The sequence below is a fragment of the Lontra canadensis genome, unplaced genomic scaffold (genome assembly GCF_010015895.1).
Source record: "Lontra canadensis isolate GAN:19392208 unplaced genomic scaffold, GSC_riverotter_1.0 scaffold3, whole genome shotgun sequence".
In the NCBI taxonomy this organism is placed as follows: Eukaryota; Metazoa; Chordata; class Mammalia; order Carnivora; family Mustelidae; genus Lontra; species Lontra canadensis.
Window position 1 is genome coordinate 30029886 of NW_022630997.1, and position 23358 is coordinate 30053243.

A 23358-nucleotide genomic window follows, 5' to 3' on the forward strand; every position below is an offset into this window, starting at 1 on the left:
GAGTCTCACATCTTGCCCAGGCACTCACCTGGGCAGTGCACCTTGCCTCGCAGGAGCACCCCAGGCTGCAGCCACACTGTCCCCCCACCCCCCACCATCAGGAGCCTGCCCCTGTGTGGCCCTTGCTGCTCTCCTCCCGCACCTCCTTCTCCAGGGAGCAAGCGTGTCCAGTGGTTTGGTCCCACCCATCCTGGGAGTTACAGGCTTAATCAGAAACAACCTCTCCTGTAACTGACCCTGAAACCAGAGGCAACCAGCAACAACGGAGGGAATCAAAACAATTTGTGCAAAGACCCAATGTCCAGATAATGGCAGGATCACCTTGACCTTACAGCTGTTCAGCCTCTCTTTCCAGGGAGCTGACATTTTTCTGGACTCCCTGCCCCCACCCCCCCGGCTGTCCCCTCCAGGCAGGCAACGGGATATACCAAGTGCTAAGTGCCAATGGGACTGCTCTTGCTCTCAGCCCCTGCTGGGTTCAGCTGGCTCCCGTCTGCACAGCCTGGAGATTCCTGCTACCACAACAAGCCACATGTGGTGCTTCTGACAGCTTCCTGCTGTGTGACATGGAGACCAAGAAAGACTGAAGTTTAAGTACAAGGCAGGGGAGGCTGGGAGAGCAGTCTCTTCCTGGTCTTGTTCTGCCTCTTGGAGGCTGGCAAAATCAGTCCCCTGTGGGTTTCAGGATCATGGCTCCCAGCACTTCGATAGGACCCTTGAGAGAAATGCCACCAGGCAGGACAACCAGCAAAAATAAAGCTCTCCGAGACCAGGATAGTCACTGAGGTCAACCAGCTGTTATAAATACTGGGGCTAAGACTAGCTCTTGGCTGTGATGGTAAATTCCAGATGTTGCCCTCTGCCCAGCCCAGTTAGGGCTGGAAGCCCCAGGCTGGCCTTGGGAAGTACATGGAAACGAGGTCACCCACAGAAGCTCCCCTTGGAAGGGGAGGACATGGATTAGGTAGGATATGGACCCTGAGTGATATTAACTGGGAGGCAGTATTCCAAAGACATCTCCCAAGAACCTCGTCCCTGATGTTCCCATCAGACACTAACCTAGGTGCTGCTGAAAGAACCTACAGAAGAAATTAGGTACAGATCAGCAGACTTTAAAATAGGGAGATTTTCCTGGATGATCTGGTGGGTCCGAGGTACTGCCATGAGCCCTTAGCAGCAGAAGAGGGCAGAAGAGCTGGCTGGTGGGAGAGATGTGATGGGAAAGGCAGGCGGAAAGGGACCAGCAAGGTCTGAGGGGGAAGAGGACTTGACAGACAGCAGCCGACTTTGAGAACAGAGGAGCGGGCCATGAGGTAAGGGATGTGGGTGACCTTTAGAAGTTGAGAATGATCCCTGTCTGACATGCAGCAAAGGAACAGGGATCTCAGTCCTATAGAAGCATTGGACCAAATTCTGCCGACACCTGGATGAGCTTGAAAATGGATCTACCTCCAGAACCTCTTGAAAGGAACATGGCTTTGCCAACACCTTGCCTTCATCCCTGTGTGACTCAAAGCAGAGGACTGGTGGAGCCATGTTGTACGGGGACTTCTGCATTTAATAAACATGTGCTGTTTTAAGTCACTAAGTTCGTGGTAGTTCGTTATGGCAGCAACAGAAAATCAATATGCCAAGCAAAAGCAAAGCACTGCCATTGACATATTCTTACCAAAATGATGAAAATAACCAATATGGACACATAAAATCCAATATATCCTTACCCTATCAGGAAAGTAGGAGGGGATAGCTGAACGTGACAGCTGCTTAACAAGCATCCGTCCTCTCACGGTTTCCCACCTTACACTTCCCGCCACTTTTGGACTGAATAACTATTTTCTGGTGGGGGGTGGGACTGCCCTGAGCTTTGTAGGATCGTTAGCAGCATCCCTGGTCTCTGCCTACCAGAGGTCAATAGCATCCCTCCCCCGCCAACTCATGAACCTGAAAAAGTCTCCAGACATTGGCAAATGTGCCCTGGGGGTCAAGCTGCCCCCTGCTAAGAATCACCACTTTATATAAGCTTTTAAGGGTATGAGGAAAGTTTTTATAGAAAGAAAACATTAATCTCCGAGCTGTTTTTCAACTGATTATGCATGTACTAGATAAGCATTTCTCAAATGAACACAATACTCTATTGATAATCCAAACCATTACCAGCTGTTAGTCCTCAGCAGCTGGTATCAAGAATAGCACACAGTATATAAATACATATGTGTATGTGTACATATATATATATATATATATATATACATGTACATGCTTTGATTTCAATCTGTAAATATTTTACGAAGTAGACACACTTCACTTCCATAATCAAAATAAAACGAACAAGAATTTCACAGCCCTTCATTCATCAGTGTTTACTGAATGTCTCCTCCATGCATGCCTGAGGTTAGGTACCCAGCGGCCCCTCTGTTAAGGAGCAAGGCGTGCAAGGAGAGAAGCAGACAGGTGAAGTGGGGAAAGTCAGTCTGTGTGCCTGGAGCAAGGGGAGGGAGTGATGCAGGGGCAGTGGAAACTGTAAGTACTCTACATCCCAGAGTGGGAAAGCGGCCAAGATTGGCTTCAGAGAGTTGGCTAGCCAGGGCACGTTAGATGCACCAGCAAGAGTGAAGTCATGAGTGAGGTGTGATAGGGACTGACATGTGCTCTGTACCTGAAAGCTTTGGGGTAAGCAGGTGTAGAGAAGATGATGTTGTTACAAGACCACATTGGTTAAACAGGGACCCCAGTCCAAAAGCAGCTAAGAAACTTGATAAAAGTGCTGGGGACCATTTGGCAATGTACTTCAAGCTGGCCCCCTTCTATCCAGCCCCTGCAAGGAGCAAACCCAGCTTAACTCCCACTCCCCCAGGAGTCTCTGCAAGGAACCTGGCCTTGGAAAGGATGTCCTTCATTTCTGCACCTGCTGATGCCCCTCACAAGCTCGATAAGCTGGGCACCTGCTCCTGGAAATCCAGGCTGCTTCCTTGGTGAATCTTAGTTCTGATCTGCTCTCATCCACCCAACTAGCCCTCTGCTTTCACACATTTGTATCTGTGTAGTCCCTGTATGGCCTCTGGGTCCCACCCTGCCCACCTCAGAACACCTCTGCTCTGCTGGCCAAGCTCCTTCGCTTACGTTGTGAACAGAGGGTTGATGGGTGAGACTCAGAGGCCCTTAACCCACCTAGGCTTTAGCAAGGGAAGAGAGTTGGTCTTTAATGGGCTACTTCACATGTGCCCAGTTCTGCGCAAGTATCTTTGCTTCCATTATTTCATTCTACCCCTCCAAGAATTTTGTGCAATGGTTGTTCTACACTTCTCATTAAAGATAAAAAAGATTGAGGCTCAAAATGTTCAGTAACATACAATTTAGTATATTGCCAAGTTGGGATTTGAGCTCAGGTCTGGTTTACTCTAAGACATAAGCTTCGTCTTTCATACCCTTCTTTGATTTGGGTAAGAGTAATTCTCTGCTGGAGCCATACTTTAGGGATCCCTCTGGCCCTTGTCCAGTCATAGCAGGGGGCCATGCTATAGGTCCTCCAACCCCGATCCAGACAACCAGACTGCATATTTCCCTGCTAACTGTCCAACCTGCCCCCTGGCCCAGGCACTCATCTTCTCCAGGTCCACCCTGCTGAGGGGTGCCAGGGCTGCAAGGGTGCTCATCCCAAGGCCTGAATGGTGGCCCGGGGAGGCTGGTGGCAGGGTGAGCAGTCTAGGCACAGCCTGCAGGGGGCCAAACCAAACAAGATCAAGAATTCTAAATCTGAAACTGGTCTTCCAGGTATTATAAAGGTTAGTGTGGAAGTTAGAGGATATTTTATAACAGTGCATTAGCTTGATTTATATCTTTTTTAAAAAGATGTTATTTCTTTATTTGACACACAGAGAGAGAGAGAGAGAGAGAGCAAGCACAAGCAGGGGGAGAGGCAGGCGAAGGGACAAGTAGGTTCCTTGCTGAGCAAGGAGCCTGATATGGGGCTGGATCCCAGGACCCCAGGATCATGACCTGAGCCAAAGTCAGCCACTTAACCAACTGAGCCACCCAGGTGCCCCTTGATTTATATCTTTCAAACATCTCGATGCAAGGTCTGTCAGCTTCCATTTGTCCCCTTGCTCTGGGCCCACCAATTTAGAAGCATGCTTGCTCTTTTTGCTCATATTTTTTTAACTGAAGAAAAGCATCACCTCCCATGTGAATGAGGAAAGCTTGATCTCATGCCTGATAACCTCTAAAGAAGAATCATGGTGCACTACATTACCTTTTCGTGGTCAAGGAGCTCTTGTAAAATAACTTGTCTTTCCCGACACAGTTCCAAGAAGTCATCAGAGTGCAGACTTTCATGTAAGGCAGGGAAGAAGGTCAGCTGGGTGCAGTCCACCGCCACCTCCTCTCTCCCGCTCTCGGCTTCCTTTGGTGTCAGCTCATCTGCAGCAGCATAAAGGGACACACGGTTTTGGCACAAGCCACCTGACCTCATGAGGGGTGGTGCACAGCATGGGCATGAGTCATGGAGAGAAACCGTGAGGTTTCAGGGTGGAGGTGAGTGGTGTAGCTCTCAGCGTGCCCCTCACTGTGTCTGAAGGTGGATATCACCCCCTGACCCCGTGGTACGGTCAACACACTGTTGGGTTGATTCACTCTGGAAGGTGTCCCAGATCTGGCACGCTGCAGCTCCAGAGTGACTGCGGGGCACCACCTCAAAATCCACCCTCATTAATCAGTAGAGAAATTCCATTTAGGGTCACTTAGAATCTGTTTTTTTTTTTTTCTTTTCTCTGAACTTTACCTTATTCTTTTAAAACAGCGTTGTTGTTGTTTTTTCCCCTAACTATGGACACACTATGATCTAAGTGTTAAAAAAAAAAAAAAACTTGGAAAACCATTAAATTGTGAGAATAAACTTAAAATATTTGAGAAGTAAAACAAGTATCACTCAGGCACCCAGAGATAGTGCTAATAACCTCAGCTCTGACAAATTAAGCTCTTTTTCTGGGCTGGATGCTTTTGATGACATTTTTTTCATTTACTTCTATTGGATTGTAGATTCTATTTCAAACTCCCTTCACAATTGAGGAAAAGAGGAAGAGGCTAATTACTTGGTTCAGGGTCACATGGTCACAAAGAGCTAGAGGCTGAATCTGAACTAAGTCTCTTTCTCCTCCCTGTTCACAATTTGGGTTCTTTACTTCTAATATCTTTTCTGGATGTATATGTATATATGTGTGGACATACACATAAACACACATATGTGATTTTTTAACGTGATAGGAATTATGCTGCATCTACAGTTTTTCTTTTCTAGAATTTTTTAAATATTTATTTATTTTGAGATAGTGTGATAGTGAGATAGTGAAAAAGAGAGAAAGGAGAAGGGAGGGGGCAGAGGGAGAGGGAGAAGCAGACTCCCCACTGAGCAGACAGCTCGATGTGGGACTTGATCCCAGGACCCTGGGATTATGACCTGAGCTGAAGGCAGACTGAGCCACCCATGCACCCCATCTTCTCTAGAATTTTTTTGAGATTATATTATGAGCACTTTCTCATTTCTTTTTTTTTTCATTTACTTAAAAGATGTAATTATTTTAAAACTTGGAACACAGAAAAACAAAACTGCTAGCCACAACTAATAACAGAATTTAAATGTTTAGATTTATTGGGTAAATTTTGCTAATTCACTCTCAGAAGAATGAGTTTTCGTCAAATCTGACTAAGGTAGCTCCTTCTTTATCATCGTACTAGAAGTACATAGGCCATTCTAATTTCCTTATAATCTTATATAAGGAGGAACAAAATAGTTCCCGATTAAATAATATTCACATAAGAAACACACTTGGAGTTTCCAATTTCAAAACACCCTTTTAAAATGCATCTCCTTTTATCACTTTCTCTAAGTCCTTGCAATTCTTTTGCTGACTTCCATAAACATGAAAAGGAGATTTATTCACGAATATTACAAATATTTGGTAAGCTTTCTTGCTTTACCTACAGGGTTATTTAATTTATTTTTAGTGGTCCCTAAGTTAATTATGATCTATATTAATATAATCAAAGGTTGTACATCATAGATTGTACCAAGAACTTTGCATGATTTCTATACTATTACACATTTTAGAGTACATTTATTTATTTATCTTATTATTATTTTTTTTAATCTCTAAAGGCAAAGGAAACAAAGTGAAAACAAACTTTTGGGACTTCATCAAAATCAAAAGCTTCTGCACAGCAAAGGAAACAGTCAAGAAAACAAAGAGGCAACCCACGGAATGGGACAAGATATTTGCAAATGACAGTACAGACAAAAGGTTGATATCCAGGATCTATAAAGAACTCCTCAAACTCAACACACACAAAACAGATAATCATATCAAAAAATGGGCAGAAGATATGAACAGACACTTCTCCAATGAAGACATACAAATGGCTATCAGACACATGAAAAAATGTTCATCCTCACTAGCCATCAGGGAGATTCAAATTAAAACCACATTGAGATACCACCTTACACCAGTTAGAATGGCCAAAATTAGCAAGACAGGAAACAACATGTGTTGGAGGGGATGTGGAGAAAGGGGAACCCTCTTCCACTGTTGGTGGGAATGCAAGTTGGTGCAGCCACTTTGGAGAACAGTGTGGAGATTCCTCAAGAAATTAAAAATAGAGCTTCCTTATGACCCTGCAATTGCACTACGGGTATTTACCCCAAAGCACTTTCTCATTTCATTAAAAGTTCTTTGAACTCACCTAAAATGGCTGCATAATATTCTGTTGTGTGGCTCTTTCATAATCACCTAATCCATATCCAATTTTTTGGAGGCACAGATAGTTTCTATTTCTAACATAAATGCACTGTGCTGCAATCATGCGTGTGCATGCCTAGATTTATTTCCCAAGCATGCATTTCTGGACATAGACATTTGGGTACCAGGTGAGCACAGAGCTGCATGATTTCTGGATCATGCTCTCCCCCTCCCCTGTCCTAGATGTCCACTTGCCTAAAGCAGGCAGGTGCATGGCACATAACTGCAAAGCTGAGAGGCCATTTTCTCTGTGCTAAGTTGCTGACCTCTTTGAGCTCCTCCCCACCTGGAAGTCTCCCAGCTGGATGAATGAAAGTGTCTGCTGCTTACAGCAACAGCCACCACAGGCTTTTTCCCATGCATGAGAACACGGAGATACAGGCTCCCAAGAAAGCACAGGGGAGAACCGTAACATAAGCCATTTCTTCTTCTTCCCTGGCTGAACTCCCTACTCGGGGCAGGGGTCTTTGTATGGGGATGAGAGGACTCAGCAGCCCACAACCGTAGTCTACATCAGTGCATGCTTTCTACCAATACAGTCTCTGCAGATTCCCCCTCTGATCTTGGAGTTGTGCGGCTTAGGGTAAAGAGAAGAGAAGCAAATGGCATTATGACATTATCCCAAGTCCTGCGCCACCGTGGGACCCCCAAATCAACATGGGATCAAGCAGAGAAAGTCAAGTATCATATGGTTTCACTTATTCGTGGAGCATAAGGAATAGCATGGAGGACATTAGGAGAAGGAAGGGAAAAATGAAGGAAGGGAAATCACAGGGGGAGATGAACCTTGAGAGATTATGGACCCTGGGAAAGTTTAGAGGGGAGGGGGTTGGGAGTATGCGTGAGCCCAGTGATGGGTATCAAGGAGGGCATGGATTGCCTGGAACACTGGGTGTTATACGCAAACAGTGAATCAGGGAACAGTACATCGAAAACAAATGATGTACTGCATAGTGACTAACATAACATAATAATAATAAAAAAACAAACATGGGATCAGGGCCCAGCACCCTCACTTCTGGGCACTGTTACTGCAGACTGGCAAGACAGAAGGCTCAATACAGAATCCAGTACTTAGGCACTAAACGAGACAAGTTTGATCAGAGCTCGGAAGTTGTCGTTTGGTTAAAGATACGGCACTAGCTGCACCTCAGGAGACAACGAAACTCACAGACAGGCAGTGTTTGAAGCAAAAGGCAGGGTCTGGTAGAAACACGAAATCTGGACTAGAGTGCATACATCTGTGTGTGTCTGCCTGTTGTATTTGTGTGTGTGCGTGTGTGTTTGGATGTGTTCGTGCCAAATGACCTCTGAAAATAAACCGTGGATTTCCAGCAAGTCAACTCAACCAAATTCCTCCATGAAAATTACACAAATAAAGGGTAAGTGTAAACATCAAAAATGATTCAAAGTCTTTTTTTTTAGACTGGGAAATAATGACTATTGTAGCTGTCATTTTTATAAACAGAATTCAGTGTACAAAGTACTAAATATCTCTTCTACCCATTTTTACTTTAAAACTTTTTTTTATTTTCTTTCTATGTACTTTGGGTCCCATACTGAGCATGTATTTGTATTACTTGGGGACACTTTTAAGGTCTCTCTGATACAGTAAATGGACAAGATAAAATTCTTACTGTTGCACACTTAACATAAAAATTTTCACCTAACAGGAAGTCAAGATCTGGAATAGGTTCCTCCTCACTCTGGAGAGCACAGTAAGGAAAAGAGTGTAAGCACCATCAACTTTAGACTGGCAGCATTTCCTTTTCCAAAATATTAATTTCATATTAAATAAAACCAAAATGTGATTTAATTACAAATGAAAAACAGGTAAACTGATAAATGGAATACCTTGCTTTTCAACATTTGTTTCAGAAACACTGCCATTTCTGTCTTGGTTTTCCTGAAATAAAACCAGGGAAAAGACAAATGAAATCCTGAAGACTACTGCCCGCCACCCTATCACACGGACCCACAAACACACACACGTACACGTGACCCCCTGGAATTACTCATTTACTGGAGTCTTAGAAGCAAGAAGGGAGGGATCCTAAATCCTAAAGGACCACAATAAAACGCAAGTATGGATGGTTCCGAGTCAAAGGGGCAAAAACCCACAATCTTCCATTAAGTAGGACTTACAGTAATTACCAAAGATGATGCCAAAATGGGATTCAATAGCATCCCGGATGTCTGTGGTATGGGCCACCCTGGAGAGGGGACTAGGCACAGGACCAGGGGCTGGGCAGCCTGAGAAACCAGAGACCAGGTTTTCTAGCCAGGCTTTGACTTTGTCACTAGCACAGAGGGCAGGCTACTTATTTTTCCTGCCTCTACTTCCTAAGGAATGCATTGAGAGAAAAAATACTACATAAACCAGAGGTTTATTGACAGTACATTAAAAATTCAAGTGTCTACTGAATAAATGAATATAATTTTTTTCATTACATTTTATAAAGGATTTAAAGTGTAAAAGATTCTGAGGTTACAGAGCAGAGAATAAGCTCAACATTGTATCTCAGGATGGATATGGAAGGAAACGTCTTGCATTCCAGTGTTTGGAAGGCTGCCCTCTATAATATCTTGAACCAGAATTGTCCAAAGAGGACATGAAAGAACTATTAACAGATTTTTCCATCTCAGCTCCTAATCCAACTGGTTCCACATTCTTGAAAATGCAACACTGTCAGTTTGACAACACAGAGTTCAAACTTCATCGCAGCAAACTCCCAGGGCCCACCTAGATTCCGTTGGTTGGGAATCCGATATGGCCTCAACATTGTTTGGGTTACATGGGTCATGGGCTCAAGCTTGCAGAAACAGCTGAGTTCAAGATTATTTCCATTGTAAAACTTGTTAAAGAGACTTGATTGTGCAATAATGCCCATAACAGCACTAGTTATGACTGTTCCGTAGCAAATAATTGGTACAAACAGACAATGGCCATCACTTGGCTCTTTGCAAACAATAATGTCCAGATGATTGCTTTGGATGCAATATTTGTGGATGTCAGTGTGGTTACTAGGTTAGTGGTGTCGGTATGAACTACTCCAGCATTCATTCACTGGCTCATTTACTTATTTACTCAGGCCGTAGTTAGAGCATCCTTTCTATGCACCAGGGAGAAAGAGTTTCTTTTCTTCTGTTAAATGGCATCAAGAATAAATTACAGCACTCCTACATTTCCTGTGCACATGATCTCTCCTGCCTACCCATGCTAAAGCATTCCCAAAGCACCCCTGATGAAAAGAGCATGAGAAAGAAAAGCAAAGGAGACACTTCTCTACATCTTTCCTGCCTGAAAGCATCATTGTTTTGCTGTGTCCAACACTTACCTTGAGCCTTTCTGGACTCAGGGTCTCCAGCGGAGACAAGCGTCTGATGCGTTTCCTCATGCGAGCCGGCCCTTCTCTCCAGTCCAGTTCCCATCTGGAGCAAAGTGTGGCTTCTTTTGTTTGACCCCACAAGCCCAGCTCCCCAAAAAGCTGCTCCTGAATCCTGGCCCAGGTGTTGGCTGCCTTGATGTTGTCACATCTCTGCCTCTGGGAAGCAGAAATGCAGGGTCATTCCTGGACAAATTTTCTCATGGGCTTGGCCCCAAACTTCTGGGGGTGAACAGATCAAGGCCTCTGAATTGTTCAGAAAAAAACAAAAAACAAAAAACCACCCTTCTAGGAAGCTCTGCACACCTTCAGGGTGTGTAATGTACTCCAGAGCTAGGACCAGTCTGGGAGAAGAGATCAGTTTCTCAGCTTGGAAACCATTTAATCCAGGTTGGAGGAGGAGGAGAAAACCATCTGCCCTTTGGCCTTCACAGGAACATGACTGCTGGGGGCTGTGCAGGACACAACTGGTCCCAAAGGTCCTGACACTATTCATCAGAGTACGCTGGACAGCTATCTTATAAGTGGAATGCAGAATCTCATCACAGTCCCTACTCTTCAAAATGGACAGGGTGTTTTACCACAGACCTTGCCCTTCAAACATGATGCTGAGGATACTCCTGTCAGTGTCTGGACTGGACGTGTGGGGGATCAGCACATCTGCCAACAACTGGAAGATCTGAACAAGACACTCCTGTCTCTGGACCTCTAGATTCTCCAACGGATAAATGAGAGGCTTGGCCTGGATATTGTCTAAGGGTCTACCACAGGGTTCTAGAATATTGCCTTCTAGAACGTTCATAGAAGCTAAAACCTTTGATATTACTGAAAGTTATCCCTTACCTATGAAATCTTCATTGTTTGCATACTTGAAATCTGGCTGTCACACCTTCTGCTACAGTATAACTCAAACCTTCTATAAAGTACATCCCTGAACTGCCTTTGTATGCCACACTGAAGTTGTCATCATCACCTGCCAAGGGAACTTTGATACCTGTCAGTTTCAACAGTAGAATCAGCTTTGTCTGCAGGGTGAACTTTAGCAATTATTCAAATACTTGATGGTATTTGCCCTAAATTTTGATTTGAAGTTTTCAGAAAACTGGAAGGTGAAAGTGTTAATGACAAGAAGCACAGATCTCACAAACTTAACATAAAGAGAAAAAAAAATCATTATCGTGCATTAGGGCTGAGCCCCTTACCTGCTCTATCTCATTTCCTTTACCCAGTAGCACCATAAGTAAAACTTGAAACTTTCAAAGAATTTCTATTATATTCATAAATATTTATATTCATAAATAAATCAAGTCTGGGAGAGGAGTAATGATTTCTCCAAAGACCACCAGGTGATGGAGCGGAGATGCAAACCCAGTCCTTCTGATTCTAAAGCCTCCGCTTAAGCCTGCCCACTAGTGCCTTTCCTGAGGGTCTGACATCCTTTTATTAACTCATGATTTCTGATGCTATTACTTCAAAGACTGACATGGCAGACTTAGAGGTAGGCCCTGTAAATCCAGGCCATATGGAACAGGTAAATCATTCTTGGAACTAGAAAATTCCCATGAAAATGTAACAGGGCATCTGGGTGGCTCAGTCAGTCAAGCAGCTGCCTGCGATCAGCTCATTGTGATCTTGGGGTCCTGGGATCAAGCCCCACATTAGGCTCCCTGCTCATCAGGGAGTCTGCTTCTCCCTTTCCCTCTGGTCCTCCCTCTGCGCACGCTCTCTCTCTCTCTCTTTCTCTCTCTCTCTTAAATAAATAAATAAAGTCTTAAAAAAATATATAACAGACAACACAGTGCTTAGTGTATGGTCTTTGGCATCAGATGAACCCGAGTTGTCATGATGTTTCTGCTACTTCCTAGTAGTCTAGTGTAAAGGGACTTCAGCTTCCTCATCAAATGTGGTTAATAATATTACAATAATAATAAAACCATGGGTTTATGTAAGGATTAAATGAGACAATATTTTCAAGAGTTTTATGTGGTGACTTGCTTGGCATAAACAGTATTATTACTGTGAATAAAGCAAATCCTATTTCAAAGCAAGATTATTTTGTTTCTCCACAGTTCTTAAATTCATATCCAAAAGAATTACAGCATTTTATATAATACTCCAATTGGTTAATAAGGAACTCCAGAAAAATAATGCCTGTGCAAAGCCTTTTACAGGGATTAGATTATATGAAATGAATACCCATTTAGGGAAAATATCTAAGTTCCCTGGAGATTGCTGATGGGTTTGGAATAACATATAGAGCTTCATAGAGGATGAACAATCCCAAATTATGGGTTGTCTACCCTGGCTTTAGAATTAGTCTTTTAAGAGTAGTCTCTTGGGGTACCTGGGTGGCTCATTTGGTTGGGTGACTGCCTTCGGCTCAGCTCATGGTCCTGGAGTCCCAGGATCAAGTCCCGCATTGGGCTCCCTGCTTGACAGGGAGTCTGCTTCTCCCACTGACCTTTCTCCACTTATGTTCTCTCTTTCTCTCATTCTCTCTCTCTCAAATAAATAAATAAAATCTGAAAAAAAAAGAGTAGTGTCTTCACCCCCAAATATCTACCTATGCAGCCTGGGGGCTCACGGCTGCCCAAGTCTTCATCACAGAGCAAATAAGTTGTCTGGAATACCTGTGGCCAGACAGACATGTGTCAGTGGTGAGACCCCTCAGAGATGAGTGATTATTTAGTCCATGATAGAAAGCTACAAGTGGTCCCAGGACAGAGGACATGAGATGACTGAAGAGCAAGAGCCCTGAGGTCCCTCACCTGTAAGGTGCTCTGTGATGCCCATGTTTCTGCACCAGGTAAGGTGCATTTTTTAGTATGACATAATAGTTCATTTGCTGCCTAAGCCACATGGAGCTGAGTTTCTGATATTTGCATTTGAAAGAGCTTTGACTTTGTTTTTATGAACATTGTTGTGTACTTGCCCTTCGGATGACTACATTTGTATCTTTGGGGTAAATACCTAGTAGTGCAATTTCTGGGTCATAATGTAGCTCTATTTTTTAACTTCTTGAGGAACTTCCATACTGTTTTCCAAAGTGGTTGCACCAGCTTGCATTCCCACCAACAGTGTAGGAGGGTTTCTCCTTCTCCACATCCTCCCTAACATCTGTCATTTCCTGACTTGTTAATTTTAGCCATTCTGACTGGTGTGAGGGGTATTTCATTGGTTTTAATTTATATTTCCCTGGTGCCAAGTGATGTTGAGCATTTTTTCAGTAGCCAAACTATGGAAAGAGCAGAGATATCCATCGACAGATGAATGGATAAAGAAGATGTGGTATTATCATATGGTTTCACTTACTTGTGGAGCATAAGGAATAACATGAAGGACATTGGGAGATGGAGAGGAGAAGTGAGTTGGGGAAAATCAGAGGGGGAGGGTGAGCCCAGTGGTGGGTAATAAGGAGGGCACGTATTGTGTGGAGCATTGGGTGTGGTGCATAAACAATGAATTATGGATCACTGAAAAAAAATTAAATTTTAAAAATACCACTATTTTTGTTCTTAAAAAAAAAAGAAGTGGTATGTATGTATGTGTATGTGTGTGTATATGTGTCTACAATGGAATATTACTCATCCATCAAAAAGGATGAGATCTTACCATTCACATCAGTGTGGATGGAACTGGAGGGTATCTTGCTATATGAAATAAGTCAATCAGAGAAAGACAATTATCATAGAGTTCCACTCATATGTGGAATGTAAGAAACAGTGCAGAGGATCATAAGAGAAGGAAAGAAAAACTGAATGGGAAGAAATCAGAGAGGGAGACAAACCATAAGAGACTCTTGACTCTGGAAAACAAATAGAGGGGAGGTCAGTGGGGAGAATGGGGTAACTGGGAGATGGCCATTAAGGAGGGCACGTGATATGATGACACTGGGTGTTACATGCAACTGATGAATTACTGAACTCCACATCTGAATCTAATGATGTACTATATGTCGGTTAATTGAATTTAAATTTGAAAAAGAGAGCTGTGACAAACACTTGATGAATATACAGAAACTGAGCAAGAAATGGCAATAGCTTGTTTGGACCCTAGGGAACCCAAGAACAGTGCTTCTCATACACTTAAAAAAAAAAAAAGTCTACTTTTGGTATGACAGGCACCTTGCAAAGAACTTTAACCAGAAAAGCCTGGAATGTTTAACATCACAAGAATAATGAGGCATTTCTGCACATTATGGTAAGGACTCCCCACAAGAAGAGGACAATCTGGGCATCCAACAGAGCAGAACCAAAGCAGCTGGACCATCAGGAAGAGTACAAATATAATGTGGAAAAGGCAAAGGGGAACTTGGGCAGGGCCAGAGGACAGGAAATGGTTTTTGCCAGTACTTCCAGAATGACAGGAAACTGGAGAGACTGAATACTAGAATTGCCAGATTTACTGGTGATATAATGATGCTTAGTTTAACTTCCAGGGCATTGGGTAATATGACCTTGTCATGCTGTAGGCTCCTGCCATCTCCAGAGACCTCTCAGTTGTGGGTAAAATACCAAGTTAGAGAAGTCTTATACCACCTATTCTTGAAAGTCCTATGGGGCCAGAATCCCTGAATCTCACTAGTACCACCCTCCTGGGGAGATCTCATTGAGTACACTTGGGAGAAGCTGTCCTTGAAGAACATGGCAGGTTTCACAAGTCTGATCTCTTTATAGAATCCGGACATGGTTTTTCTGGAAGTGGAGAGGGATCTGCACTGGGGGTGCACCCTTAAAAAAGTAGGGTGGACACTCCAGATCCCATTATCTCTGGCAGACGGTGATTACCTCTGCTTTCCTTTAAATGTTCAAACAATCTGTCTTAAATATTTAAACACTTAGAAAGTATCCTTATGGATTAGCCTCAAAATGCTGATTTTCTCAAAAATACCTCAAGCAGTAGAACTCTATACAGCTTTCTCAATTATTCTCTGAACCCCATTTCAGCCTGTTGCTGAAAATGAGCCAGGCTAACGCGCTAGAAGGCTGGATACTTTCCTTCTGGACTCGGAGCCTCTGTTGAGGTTCTGTCCTTTCCCCTATGAACTTTCAATCTCACAAATTGCAGCAGAAACTTACAAAGTGCCACACAGCACATCTCTCCTAGCCATAAGCAAATCACCCCAGGTCTTCCAACTGTGAGCAGAGAGATCTCACACTCTTGACTGGATGCTGATCTGGACATTTAGACAAACAAATCCTTCATCTTGAAATAGAACAAGTATGATAAGGATGTTCATAAATAAAGAATGCAGTCTTAAACAATTCATCTTATTTTCCCCCTGGTAACAATTGAATTTATTGGCCATATTGCTAGTCCTGAGAGAAGTCAGTAAATACAAATGGTGGGACACTGATGGGCAGGGGTCTGTCTGAGGGGCACAGGTAACATGCAAATAAGCCAGCAAGGCACCCATCCTGCTGTGCAATGCAGTCAGCAACGCTGGGGTGGGGGAGCTGCCCCTGATAAGGCTCTTCTCCAAATAGAGAGTCTGTTTAGGACCAGTGCTGCTAGAGAAATCAGAATGCTTCCTGATCCCTTTGACAGCAGCATGTCCTGTAGACCCCCAGATTTCTCCTCCACCCTTGTGAAGTCTGATGAACTGCCCCCCTTACAGAACAGCCAGGAAGGCTGTGTTGTTAATCTGCATGTTTCTGAGGTACAGGATGCACAGCTCATGAATCCATAGTCCCAGGACCATGTGTGGGCTCCTAAATGAGCTCATATGGAAATAATTAGACCAAATTACTTGCCTTAAGTTGATCAGAGCCTATTTTGTTTCCCTGACATTTGGGCACCATTGTTCTACCCTTCCTTGACTCCTCACCTCACCCCAGGCACAACCCATGGTCCCTTACACCCTACTTCTCTTTATAGTAGAACATCCTAGGATTGGCCTCATCACCCTGTTTGTGGTTATTTATTTACTCTTGGTGCTCTACTGATTTTTAAGAACCCTCCAGGCACAGCACTAGTGTTATAATCTCTGTCTTTCATATACCTAACATAGGCTTTGGAACAGAGAAATCATAAAGAAAATAATATATTTAGTAAGGTTTTAATACTATATGTTGTGCTCTATTATTGACAACCATTTTTTTCCTTTTTTTAAATTAACATATAATGTATTATTTGCCCCAGGGGTACAGGTCTACAAATCATCAGGCTTACACACTTCACAGCACTCACCATAGCACATACCCTCCCCAATGTCCATAACCCAACCACCCTCTCCCTACCCCTCTCCTCCTGGCAATCCTCAGTTTCTTTCCTGAGATTAAGAGTCTCTTATAGTTTGTCTCCCTCCCGATCCCATCTTGTTTCATTTTTTTCCTTCCCTCCCCCTCAAGCCTTCCGCTCTGCCTCTCAGATTCCTCATACCAGGAAGATCATATAATAATTGTCTTTCTCTGATTGACTTATTTTGCTTAGCATAATACTTTCTAGTTCCATCCATGTCGTTGCAAATGGCAACATATCATTTCTTTTGGTGGCTGCATAGTATTCTATAGTATATATATATACAACATCTTTATCCATTCATCTGTTGATGGACATCTAGGTTCTTTCCATAGCTCGGCTATTGTGGACATTGCTGCTATAAATATTAGGGTGCATGTGCCCCTTCGGATCACTACATTTGTACCTTTAGGGTACATATCCAGTAGTGTGATTGCTGGGTCATAGGGTAGCTCTATTTTCAACTTTCTGAGGAACCACCATGCTGTTTTCCAGAGTGGTTACACCAGCTTGCATTCCCACCAACAGTGTAGGAGGGTTCTCCTTTCTCCACATCCTCGCCAGTGTCTCTCATTTCTTGACTTGTTAATTTTACCCATTCTGACTGGTGTGAGGTAGTATCTCATTGTGGTTTTGATTTGTATTTTCCTGATATTGGCAACCATTTTTAACCACATTTTGTGAACAACACTGACTAAAGATAAACTTCTTGGCCCATTCCATAACCACACATGGGCCATGTATTCCCTGCCAGCCACTTCTAGACCCTCTACACTTGTTCTTTAATGTTCACAGTTAGGCAGTATGATCCCATCTTCAAGATGGGGACCCCGAGGCTCAGATTCCACACCCGGGAAGAGGCAGACCTGAGACCCAACCAGAGATCTCACTGGCATGAAAGACAATACCCTTTACTCTCACTGTCCAGAAATCACACCTAGAGAATTGTTTTAATTATCTAAATCTGCTCTGATGAGTGGCAACCCCTTGCATTTCAGATAAAACGCAAAAGCCCTAAGGTGGCAGTAGGCTCTGTGTGCTCTGGTCCTGCCTCATCATCACCCTTGTCCGTTCCCAGCTCAGGTCACCCAGTCATTTCTTCCAGTTAATTGGTCACATCCAGCTCTTTCCTGACCAGGGTCTCCCCACATGTCCTCCCTTAGGCAGAAACACAACCTCAAAATACTTCTGCGCACCTTTCTCCTTCAGATCTCAATATAATGGTCACTTTCTTGGAGGGGGACTCTGATCTGCCCAAGGTAAATTCTCCCCACATCATAATCTCTCATTGTACCTATATTTTCCATGTCTCTTGCTTGTCATAAGTAATAATGATCTACTTATTTGTGCTGTTATTTAATACGCAGAGGTAGAGTGAAGCTACCAGAGAGTCAGGCCCATGTCTGCTCTGTGTACAATTGTGCCCCGAGCTCACAGCACAGTGTCTGAGGCACCCTGGGCTCTTGACATCTGTTTACTAGTGGATGAATGAGTAGATGAGAGGATAAACATGCTACCTCTCTCCTCAGTTGCTGACAGCACACGTGTTGCTCACCTATGGTTGACTTAGCCAACTAGAATTTAAACCAAAGGCCCTTCTGATTCTTCATTTCAGAACCAAGGGAGCATCCAGTCTTCTGTGCAGGGAAAAGAGCTTGTTTATTACCTGTATATGATCTTTGTATAAAGATGCATACAGTTCCTGTCCTCTTCTTCTGTAGTTCTCGATACATGACACAAAGTCCTGGGAAAGAGAGGAAACAAGTGACAGCTTAATGACAGTTGTGATTTGAGATGAGAACTTGTCTCCTCTGACCAAGTATCAGGGGAAATAACAGTTACAAGTTTTGTTGGTCAAATCAATCATGACCTCATAAATAAAGACTTCATATATGTTGATACCACACACACACACAAACACTCACATGCATGTCTATGGCATAATTCCACTTCTAGCTATCTCACACCATATGTGAAATCCCATTATAATATGTGCAAAGACATAAATAGACATTTCACTACAGAATATACAGATGGCAACTAGACATATGAAAATATGTCCTACATCATTTCCACTAGGAAAATAAAAATTAAAACTACAGTGGGGGGGTGCGAGAACGGGCTAACAGGGTGATGGGCATTAAAAAGGGCAAGCGATGTATTGATTGCTGAGTTTTACATAAAGCTTATGAATCACTGCACTCTACCTCCAAAACTAATAATATACTGCATGTTAATCAATTGAATTTAAATTAAAAACAAAAACAAAAACAAAAACAAACAAAAAAACCCTACAGTGAGATATTAATACACACCTATCCAAACTGCTAAAATTAAAAGGTAATAACACCAAATGCTGGTGAAGGTACAGAGAAGTTAGAACCTCATGTACTGCTGATAAGAAGGGATGGTACAGCCACTCTGGAAAACAGGTCAGTAGTGTTTTTAAAAATCTATATAACTAACATTGGGGAGGGTATGTGCTATGGTGAGTGCTGTGAAGTGTGTAAACCCGGCAATTCACAGACCTGTACCCCTGGGGATAAAAATACATTATATGTTTATTTAAAATAAATAAATAAATGAATGAATGAATAAATAATTTTTTTAAAAAACTTTAAAAAATAATAAATTAAATAAATAAATTAATTAAATTAAATTAAATTTAAAAAATCTATATAACTACCATATGACCCAGCAGTTTGACCCCTAGGGATGTATCTCAGTGAAATGAAAACTTAGACTCGCACAAAAACTAAAAACCTATACATACATGTTTATAGCAGTTTTATTCATTAACAGAAAAAAACTACCCAGATGTCCTTCAACAGGCAAATGGTTAAACATATTGTAATGCATCCATACCATGGACCACTTATAAATAAAAAGGATAAACTGTTGGTTGTTGATACATGCAACAACAACCTGGATGAATTTGCAAAGAATTATGCTGAATGTGAAAAGATAAACCCGAAAGGTCACATGCTGTATGGGTCCATTTAAACAGTATTTTGAAATGGCACAATTATAGAAATGGAAAACATACAGGTGGTTATGAGAGTTTATGGGAATAAGGGGAAAGGCAGTGGGAATGGCCATCACAGGGCACCATGAGGGATTCTTAGTGGTGATTGAGATGTTTTTGGTTATGATATTTACTGCAATTTTACAAGATGGCACCACTGGGGAGCTGGGTAAATGATACATGGTCTCTCTCTCTCTCTCTCTCTTGCTCTCTTTCCTTCTTCCTCTTCTTTCTTCCTCTCTTTCTGTTTCTCTCTTTCTTTTTTCCTTCCTTCCTTCCTTTTTGAGAGAGAGAGAGAGAGAGAGAGAGCATGCACAAGCCAGGTAGGGGCAGAGGGAGAGGGAGAGAGAGAGAGACTCTTAAGCAGACTCCAAGTTCAGTGTGAATCCTGACACTGGGCTTGACCTCACAATCCTGAGATCATAACCTAAGCCAAAATCAAGAGTCAGATGCCTAACCAACTGAGCCACCCAGGCACCCCTACATTATCTCTTATAACTGCATATAAATCTACAATTCTTAAGATAAAACGTTTAGTTTAAAAAAAGTCACTGAGGGCTTTGTCTTTACCATTCTAAAAAAATACTCATGTCTAGAATATATTTTAAAACTATTAATCAATGAGGAAAGAAAACCAGAAAAAAACTCAATAGAAACTTTTAAAAAGAAAAAATTGAACAGGCATTTAATTTTAAAAGATGTCCTAGGGATGCAATTGTGGCTCAGTCAGTTAAGCATCTGCCTTTGGCTCAGGTCATGATCCCAGACTCTTGGGATCGAGTTCTGCACTGGGCATCTTCTCAGCAGGAAGTCTGCTTCTCCCTCTGCCTGCTGCTCCCTGTGCTTGGACGATCTCTCTCTCTCTCACACAAATAAATAAAACAAATAAAAATAAATAAAAATAAATAAAAGATGTCCTACTAGCCAATAGACATACAAGAATGTGGTCAACTCATTTGTCATTTGGGGAACATAAATTAAAAACACAATGAGAATATTCAGAAATTCAAATAGGCTAATTATATCATATTTTGATTATGATATGGAGCAAATGAACTCTCTTACACTGCTATATTGGTACAACCATTTTGGAACATTGTTTGGCAGTATCTTAAAAAGTGAATATATTCATACTCAATGACTCAGAGATTTCATTTTTGGATATATAGCTAATAGAAATTCATATATATGCGTTCCTAAAGGCATGTAAAACAATGTTCATAACCGCAGTGTTTGAAATAGGCCCTATTCAGTACTAGTCAGTACTACTCAGTATTTGAGTAGTCTGGGAACAATGCAAATGTCTATCAGTAACAGACTGGGTACATCAAGTTTGATATATTTATATATTGAATATTCTACAGTAATGGTTATTAAAGTGGTCCATAAATCCTGGAGGTTCCTGTAACCCTTTCAGGAGTCTGTGAAGTAAAAGCTACTTTCAAAACATTGGGAAATCTTTGCCTTTTTTTCACTGTGTTCACATTTCTATTGATGGCCCAAAAGCAATGAGGAGTAGAATTAGTGTCATAATCTAAACCAAGGGGTTGGCACCAACTGTACAATCATCATTTTATATATTCCTCACCACTAGGAAATCATATTAGGAAAAAATCCTCACATAAGAATGTCACTGATAAAATAGTAGAAAATATTAATTTTATTAAATCTCAAGTTTTGAATATACTCTTTTTTAATAATCTATGTGATAAAGTGGAAGTATGCATAAAGCACTTCTTCTGAATACCCAAAAACATGATGGTTGTTTCAAGAAAAAGCACTATGCAATTGTTAGAGTTATGAGCTGAACTGGCAGCTTTTGTCATAGAACATCATTTTTATTTGAAAGAATGACTCAAAGACAAAATTATAGTTATTAAGACCTGAGTGTTTGGCAGATATTTTCTTAAAAATAAACAAAATAAACCCATCAACTCAAATAAAGCAATCTGACACGATTTGCTGTGAAAGATAAAATTGAGCTTTCAAATTTAAATATTAGAATGTTGGACAGCGTGTATCTGCCTCTTTGAACTTAACAGTTTCCCAGTAGCTAAAAGTTTTTCTTATAAGACGAATGGTGACATGAACATGATAAAAATCATGTTGTGCAAGGAAGCATGTCAACATTAGGGAGATCTATGTAACTCAGGGAACCAATATTCTGAAAGAATGCTAAGATGCATGTTACAAAATCATGTATGAGTTAAAAATATCCATTCAAAGTGTAAAATATATCAATAGATTTTAATGTAATTGAAGACAAAAATTTCACTGATAAAGGTTTCAACTAAACTTTAAGAAACTACTACTTGTTGAGTTTTGGTGTAGTATCAAAGAATGTCTAGAATTTTCTGAAAAGACTATTAAAAATGCTCCTTTCTTCTCTCCTACATATCTTCAGGGGCTAGATTTTCTTCATATATTTCAACCAAAAAAAAAAAAATAGTACAACTGATTGAGTAAAGAAGCAGATACAGGAAACCAGATATCGTCTTACTATGTCAAATAGATATTAAAGAGACCTGCAAAATTACAAAACAATACTACTCTCTTTTAACAATTTTTTGTTTTGAAAAATAAAGCTATTCATTAAAAGTGTTATGTTTAAATATAATGGGTTTATTACTGTTACATTTAAATGAATTAATAAAGGCATTATTTTTAAATTTTTGTTTTAATTTCTAATGCAGTAAATATCAATAGATACAGTCTACATAATCAAAAGCTTTTTGGAGTCTTCAATCATTTTTAAGGGATAAACAGGTCCTGAGAATTATTGTGTCAACACTATGAAAATGAATGAATTACTACTTCATGCAATGACATGAATAAATTGCACAAATGTAGTTTGGAGTGAGATAAGTCAGAGAAAAGCATATATACTGTGTCATTTCATTTACAAAAAAGTAGTGATGTGAAAAATGAATGTATGGTATTAGAGGTCAGAATAGTTGCTACTTTGGGGGAAGAAGGGACTAGTGACTAGGATGGGACATGGAGCTTGGGAGTGCTTCTGGGTTGCCATTACTGCTGCATTTTCTTATCTGGGTACTGGTCACATGCTTATTCTCAAAATTCTTAAATCTGTTTATTTGTGATTTGAATACTTTTTCTGTTATGTTATATTTTGATAAGATTAAAAAAGTGTTTATAAGCAAAGACTCAAAAATATAAAAACAATACAATTTTAAAACCCCAGTTACAGTTTTGGAGTAGTGGGAATAGGAAGATTTCTTTATTTTCTTTTATTTCCTTTTTTTGCAAAATTTTCTTTAATACTGCTGGTTACACGTGTTTATACACATTTATAAGTAAAGCAATCCTTATGAGCATCGCAAGTGACATAAAATGCTGACAAATTTGACTAATTTTACATCTAAGGCAAAAGCCCAGACTTTTCCCTAATATGATGCCTTAGAGACATGCAGCAGGAGAAGAGAACTTTTGGGGAACACTTGGACACAAAGTAGCTCCCATCAAAATAGCACATGTGCCATCTTGCCAAAAAGGGACGGGTTATATCTTAAAAGAGAGGTTTTCAATAGAAGTCTGATGTAGTCCATTAGCATTTTTGATAACTCACTCTTACAGGAATTTGATAGATGGATTTAATGAAAGCAAGACTGGTAGTAGGGAGCCCTCTTAGGACACTACAATGACAGTACAAGTGAGACATCACATAATGGAATGAGTGATGTGGAATTATCAAATTCAAGAATTTTACGAAACATGAAATCGGTAGGAATTGGTGACTGTATGAGATGGTAAGAATTTCACCAATATTTCCAGTTTGCCTAATGAATTAAATTAGATCAACTAAATGAAGAAAAATTAAGAGCGATCACAAGAATAAGAGAAAGAGCAAGTGTAAGTGATATGAGGACATGATGAATGTCAAGTGTCAGAGGTACAGCTG

At 41.2% G+C, this 23358-nt stretch overlaps 1 protein-coding gene across 2 annotated transcripts in view; it reads right to left on the reverse strand.

The window, feature by feature from the left end:
* Positions 1-23358, reverse strand: part of WDFY4 (WDFY family member 4) — a 267773-nt gene that overhangs the window by 89413 nt on the left and 155002 nt on the right. For both annotated transcript variants that reach the window (XM_032837856.1, XM_032837848.1), the window contains exons 40-43: positions 18081-18158; positions 10127-10333; positions 8643-8694; positions 4250-4416 (exon numbers count right to left, since the gene is read on the reverse strand). In XM_032837856.1, the coding sequence (XP_032693747.1) occupies positions 4250-4416; positions 8643-8694; positions 10127-10333; positions 18081-18158 (504 nt within the window). The remainder of the gene's footprint in view (positions 1-4249; positions 4417-8642; positions 8695-10126; positions 10334-18080; positions 18159-23358) is intronic.